The following is a 7,500-nucleotide window of genomic DNA, read 5'->3' on the forward strand; positions in this document are numbered from 1 at the left end:
GTTTATAGTGCTACGCGGCACAACATTCATGTTTACCCTTACTTTATCTTCGCCTCGATTCACCACCTAAATCGTCCCCATCTTCCTCTTTCGACCTCGTAGCGCAGTCGGCAGAGTAACGGTAGATGTAATCCAGAGGTGGTGGGTTCGATTCCCACCGATGTCAAAAGATATTTTTCTTTACCTCCTATGGTTACCTGATTCCCTTTACTAGGGCTAACGCCCAGTGGGTTATTCATGGGTTCAATTAGCACTTTAATTTACTTTTCAGAGTTAATTCTCTGTTACACCGTTTGTATGCCTTCTACAGTTGAGTTACACAACAATAGGCCTTTCGCAACAAACAATCACATGGTACAAAATCCGCCATGTGGAAGGGCAAACCTCATTATTATTCCCGCACTGGGACATTAACACAAAGGCCAGTCAAGCTTGACTGATTGAAGTCGCTTTGTTTTAACTTTGTTTTTGAGTCACACAAGCAGCATGTAACATATGCTTCCGGTTAGTACACACTTGAGTGAAATGGATCTGCTTCATTAATAAATTGCCATCACAAAATGAAACTTATGCCTACTACTGTTGTTTAACAATTGAGTTACACGAGTAGCATGTACAGTGCTTCTGGTTCCACACTTGAGTGAAATTGATCTACTTCATAGGGGCACCCAACGAATCTGTTCCTCACATTATCTGTTCCCCAGGGGAATCTTGCTGGCTGGCAAAAATACAGGTGTTTCGATGAGCTGGCTGGGAAATTTTGTTATTGATAGAGGTTTTGCCTGGGAATTACTGACTTTTTCTAGCATTTCAACCCGAGCTGGCTGTAGAAACTCTGAAGACTGAGGACGACTAAAAAAATAATAATTATTAAAAAAAATAAAAAGTAAAGAGAACCCCTTCCCTCTCCCAGAGAGTAGTCACAAACATACGACGGCTGGTCAGAGTGATTCGCTTGCGCAAAAAACCCGTTTTGTCCCGGTTTTGTCGCTTTCGTTCGGTCGTTTTGGATTGAGGGATTTGAAAGCGCGCGGAATTCCTGGCTGGGAAATAAATTTGATCAGCTGGCTTGGAAACCAACCAATTTTATCTAGCTGGCTGGGAAATTTCTTGTTGTGTCTTGCTGGGAAAAAGGAACAGATAATGTTTTCCCAGCAACACTGAAAAACACCCGAAAATGCCTTAATAACATTTATTTTCATTAACTGGGGTATAATAATACATTTTACAACAAATTGGTCGTTGGGTGCCCCTGACTTCATCGCTATCACAAAGTGAAACTAATGCCCACCTCTGATGATTAACAATTGAGTTAGACACTAAGTAAAACTGATTTACTTCACTACTGCCAGCAGTAACTAATGCTTAAACTCTGTTGTTTAACAATTGAGTGATGATTTTATTCTGCCTTTGTACTGAGATGTATAAAAATAGCCAGTTACGTACCGTACAAGCTTATGCTCAAATTTATAAAGGGTAGCATCAATTATACATCAAAACAATGGCTTGGTTAATTTTAATAAGAATTAGTGTCTTCGCTCCGTTTTGCTTTTTTAGTCATTTCCTTCTAGTTGGCATACATCTACCATTTTTTGGTCTGCTTTTCACGGACACAGGTTCATCAGTTTACTTACTGCGACGATAAATCAAGTCTTGCCGGCATTCTTTCTTAACTTCAACGAGATTCGAACCCGTGACCTCTGCGATACCGCTGCGATGCTCTACCAACTGAGCTATGAAGAAGCCTTGCCCCCTCTTATGTCCTCAATGAAAGGACACTACGCTTGACGCTTATGCTTGCTTCTCCACAATTGTTATTAACTTCTGCTCCAAACTGTGGCAAACGGAAGCTAATTGAAAGATGAAAATAGCACTGCTCATTTTGATGTTAACAACGTTTTGTCCTGCTTTTGTCTCGAGACGCATAAAAAAGCTCGACCTCTAGAAGCCTGTATGCCCTTTTCGAGAAACTTACTGTCGAGATCACTACGCTGAGGAGAAGGGAAGACTCCTATATTTGCAAGTAAGCTTAACCATCTAACGATTCCTGCAAAGTTCACTGAAATTCAAGAAGGATAAGTGTACTGAGATGGTTAAAGTCACATTTTAACGTTGTTATTTTGAAGTCATTTTATGATCATTATTAACGCATTAGTTTCTATTTAAACTGAGTGGAATCCATCAATTTGACGAAGGGTTTACCTTGTGCACACTTTCTCTCGGTATTTTTTGTCGCCAAAGTTATAACCATAGCCTTTTGGCATCAGTTTGATTTTTTTTTTTTTTTTTTGTTATTTTGAAAACTAGCCAAATTAGTTTTGATAAAGTTGCAACGCATCCACGCAATGTTCTTATTTTGTCGTGATAATGGTTTTCGATGAAGTCATGGTTGTTTCTTGTTGGTTTTTAACGAGGTCATCTGGTGTATCCATGATTGGTTTGTTGCCTTTATGTCGTTCGCTTCTTATCTTTTTTTTGGCTGTCGACCGCTGTGCCGGATGCAGCTTCTACTCCAAGCCAGGTTTACATTACCGTCATATTCTATATACACACATTGATGCGACACACTACTGTTACTACACACCCTTATTTTCCCACCAAAATTAACACCTGCTGTGTCATGTTGAGTAAGGGTTCTGTTCAAACTTTCCGCATTGTTTTCTAATTTATGCACTACCCTATTTTAGACATTCTCATTGGTTACGTCATTTTATGACTACCTGTCAAAATGACTCTGAAGTAGCGGATACTACTACTCTCAACTAATTAATTAATGCACTTAAGTTGATTTTCTCACTTCCGAGAAGCGCCCAATTAACTATATTAATTACTTGATCGACCAAAATAACTGTTATTTTTAAGGCTTCAACAACTCTTCCCTCTCTCTTTCTCTATCTTTCTCTTGAAAACTCCAATCTCTATAACTTTGCAAAAGCCCAAATTCAAGATACTTTTAGAAACTTTCAATTTCAAGTTCGATGTACTCAAACTGTCACATGACTACAATTGGTATGAAACGCTCGCCTCATCCTTCGCCCCGGAAGACTAAGAGCCGTGAACAAGCCAGGGCAATTACAACTAATCCCAAACTTCTTTTGTATAACAGAGGAGCTACTATACTGGGTTCAGTCCAGCTCATCATGAATACAGGCTACTATAGCTTGGTTTTCGCAATACCGCTTACAATGATCGTTTTGATCCTTATTTCCGCTTGGTATATATTGAATCGCAAGGTGCCAAATTCATCCCTCTGGCTCGCAGCAAACGCCTTTCCCAATATAATTGAGAAGAAAACGGACGAAAATAGACAGACTACATGGCAAGTAAAAGATACCGATCTCGAAGAGGGAAGCGCGCTTCTGTCCAAGATTATAAGCATTTCTTGGTTGTTCGCAACACTAGATGCATTTACATTGATAATGTTCTTTTACCTTTTACTGATCAACGTCAGCTACGATTGCGACCCAGATGAGAAAAGTAAAGATTGTTTTGAGTTCAAACGTTGGGATATAGCGCGTATGTTTTCCAATGTTCCAATCGATTGTTCAAGCGCTGCAATCCTGAATGGATCGGTGAAAGTCGTGTGTTACGAGATTGTCTTCGATATCAGCAAAGCGGTTGGTGTAAGCTACGGTGTTTTTAAAATATGAATTGATGGGGTGCAGCTCTTGGCGACTTTGATACTGATGAAAAAGGATACTAAATTGATTACCAAGTTAAAAATTGTCACGGTGGTTGCCTACATTGGCTTCTCCGTGGCGATTGCGGTTGTTCAATCTACTCAGTTGCGTGTCTATCTCGTGTCCAACATGTTGGTTACCACATTTCAAGCGTCAACAATTATTGTTGCTGCATGGATATTTTTATTCCGTTTTCCTTGGAAAGATCTGTTCGAAGAAATAAAAGAACGAGACCTTGAAGACGTGGAAAATCTGGTGCGAGATCCGGAAAACAGGAACATTGCTGATTGAGATCAATCTCTTTGAAAGGTTATGCGAGAAGCATCACAGATGTGAAAAATACGTAAAGGCTGCGAAACGATTGGGAAATCTGGGTTTGGTTCTTCAAATCTGGAATTTCGATTTCAAATCGACACAAAATCGAGCAACATTATTGGCCGTTGGTTTTTTCATTGAAATCTCTTTCCCCAGAACGGAATTCCACATTACCATTCTCGAGTTTAAAACTAGTGATTAACCAACGATTTCCCCTAAACATCATAAAATGACGTTAGATAGCCCGTTTATAATCTTTTATTTTGGAGGCTGTGGTAATAGCTAGAACATAATCCGCCACAGCATCAAAGGAAAGATGGTAAAACACAACTTTGTTCATTCAATAAATTTCCAACCTTATTACTTTTACGTAAACTTGACCATGTACAACAAACAAATTTCGATTATGATCATTAATTTACTTGATATCTCCTTTGAGACGTGGATTTCCACTTAGGAGACTTGATGATAATCAAGATGCACAAGAAACCAGACCTCGATTGTTCAAAATGTGGATAATGCTTTCCACCAATTGAGTTGTCCAGTGGATAGTGATTTATCATTGGATAAGTTATTGTAGTTCTCGCGAATTGTGGATAATTCTGGTTTGTGGTTTCCGGATTCCGGTTTTCGGTTTCAAGATTCCGGATTGTGGATTCGGATTCCGGATTCCTGCTTTTAGTCCTGTAGTGTGTTAATAGCCTTGACCTTATTAAATACGGTAGAAAAGACAACTTTGCTATGAAATATACGTGTACAGTTATATCACAAAGGAACTTGTAAACCGTGAAATACGTCTGTATTATTCAGTGTAAGATGTAGTCTGAGAGTGCGCGCCGCATGTATACTCTGCAGATTTCCCGAACATGCTTGTTTCATAATTTGGTCTAACTACATGGAATTAGGTCTGACTTCCAATTCTGTATTGATGGAGGGTTAAAGTCAAAGTTTTAAAATGGTTAGCTTTCCTGTTGAGTCATTTTTCGTTGACTGTAATGATCTTGGCAGTCGGAACTTCAAACTGAGAATGTCGTAGCAAATACCCCTTAATTTGCAAGGTTCTGAAGAACTATTGGAGGAGTGCGTTTCGTCATTTCTCATTGAGCATAGAATTGCCGAAAAAACTGACCTGTGGTTGATCGTGGGTGTTTTAAACATGTTTGCTCAGGTGGCCCAATTAGTATAGCTGATGACATGATTTCGAGTTTGCTAGAAATAAGAACAAGTAAATATCTCAGACTAACAAAATTGCACGAGCCCGCGGGGCTGATAATATACATAAAAAAGGTGTAAAGATAGAAAAGCAAAACAAATGAAAAGGTGGCAGCACGTGCTTCAATTTCTATCTCCTCATTTGCATATGCGAGATCCGGTGAGAAAGCGCATGCGTGGTGAAGATCATGAAGGAAGATCCTAAGGATTTACGCTGGAGTTATCGTTTTAAAATCTCTTGCATCGACGCTTCAGCCATTCTACTAGTTTCCTCTACTTACAGACGAAAGTCTGTACGAGGGCTAAAGTATTCTTTGAGATCGAATTTTCAATTACTGGTTAAGATTTATTCCATTTAACGGCCATGTCTCAAGACCACGAGAAACTACGCGCAGCCGCCGTAGTAGAGTCAATTGCCGAACGTCACATATCTGCTGGAGAAGCTAAAAGCTACTGAAAAGCAGCCCCAAAAGGGTGTTAATGCTGCTGAAACAACTGCCCGAAAGGGAAAAAGCCCTGCTGGAAAGGGAGAAAAGAGTTGCAAAGCGGCAGGCGACTGCGAGAAAACGTCGAGCAAACAAGCTCCATCGATGGCGGGAAATCAAGCGGCGAAACGAACGGCCACCGCTTCTTCCTCCAATTTAGTTGAGAAAATGGATGAAATAAAAGAACAGCTGAAACGTACAGCTTTCTGGCTCCCTTGAGAGCATAACACCAGTGATTACTGAAATTAAAACAGCCTACGACAATCATAACCAGGCCTTTGATTGCGACAGCGACGCTATAACGCGCTTATGGAAGTGAAGCGGATTTTAACTTGGCATCCACTGTCATCTGCATCAAACCCGCATGACAAACCCCCAAAGAAAAAAGCAAAGGAGGAATCCAGCATGCATGCATGGTATGGCAAAAGTGGTACACAAACCGCAACAAAACGGCGAGGATGTGACGCTTGAATTAGCAGAGTTGGTAAAACAACTGCTTAGCAAAGGTATGAGCAAGAAAGCCCGTGATGAGTTGATGAAAAAAATTCCTTCGCCGGGCAACTGCAATCATTTAGAAGTTGTCCGAGTCAACCCAGAAATATTTAGCAGCGGTAGGAGAGAAGTAAAAACCGACGAAAGCCCAAAAAACCCTGCTAAAAGGGCATTACTTCAGTCACTAGAATTCTAGATGACTTTATGAAAGCCGAAAAAGGCAATAAACCTGCCCCCTCTGCAGCAACTATTATGAAAACCCTTTCTGACAGCATTTCGTTGTTAAGTGATGCTTCACATGAAATAGATTTCAGAAGGAGAACTCTGTTCAGATCAGACATGAAGACTGAATACAGACTGCTGTGAAGCGACATAAAAACAGTTGAGGATGGCCTGTTGAAGTAACAGTTGAAGTAACATTGAAACAAAAATGATCTCACAGCAGTTGTCACAGGGCGGGTCAGAAACCAGGAGACCATTCCCTCTTTTAGGCCGGGGCAGAGGCGCTATTGCCAAGCAGAGAGGCGGGTATCAAAATCCACCACAGAGGAACCAACCTTCTTATCAGCCTCGACGATAGTGACCAAACCAAGAGAGAAACTTGCAAATAATGTTCAGGTGAGCGCTAACTCTAGTGAATGGCCAGTGCCAGGAAAGTCTGGTGTGCGATTTGATGATGACTGTTTTCTTGTTTTTTTTTTCGAGTAGTTTGTGGTTTCTTTGGCCTAATTTTATCGTGAAAAGTATGGCAAGGCACTGTATAGCATATGGATGTGTTAACCGAAGTAACAACCCCAGATGTGCGAAGCTATCGTGGCATTCTTTGCCAATAAAGAACAGGAAACTCCTTCAAGCGTGGTTAGCCAAGATGAAGAGAAAAAACCCACCGGCTTCCAGGCATTCATATCTTTGTGGCGAACATTTTTCAGAGGAATGTTTTAAGCGCCGTATGGGAGGAAGAGCGTATCTGAAACCTGGATCCGTGCCCACAAGGTTCAGTTTTACACCGAAGGCAAAGCCCAAGCGAAAAGCTCCTGTTGATTGTTCGTCACCGGTTGGCGCAAATCAACTGAAGGCCCAACCTGACTCTGTTGAAATATCACCTGAAGAAGCAGTTATTCTTCCGTCTCAGCAAACTGAGATACTTAAAAGTAATGAGGAACTATTAATGAACCAGCTTGAAGCAAAGAAAGACGAGGTGAGGCGCTTAAATGAACTTCTGGAGAGTCAAAAAAAGGAACTTGAAGACGAACTTACTGAGAAAATGAGACAGCTTGAACAGGAACGGGAACTGAGGAAAGAGTTGGAAAATACGT

At 40.7% G+C, this 7,500-nt stretch overlaps 1 protein-coding gene across 1 annotated transcript in view; it reads left to right on the forward strand.

Annotated features, from left to right (window-relative positions):
• Window positions 1-6,929: 6,929 nt before the first annotated feature.
• LOC138046810 (uncharacterized) overlaps window positions 6,930-7,500 on the forward strand; it is a 1,359-nt gene continuing 788 nt past the window's right edge. The window contains exon 1 of the mRNA XM_068893391.1: window positions 6,930-7,500. This exon is cut by the window's right edge and continues 788 nt beyond it. Coding sequence (XP_068749492.1) covers window positions 6,930-7,500 — 571 coding nt within the window.

The sequence above is a fragment of the Montipora capricornis genome, chromosome 4, assembly GCF_036669925.1.
Source record: "Montipora capricornis isolate CH-2021 chromosome 4, ASM3666992v2, whole genome shotgun sequence".
In the NCBI taxonomy this organism is placed as follows: domain Eukaryota; kingdom Metazoa; phylum Cnidaria; class Anthozoa; order Scleractinia; family Acroporidae; genus Montipora; species Montipora capricornis.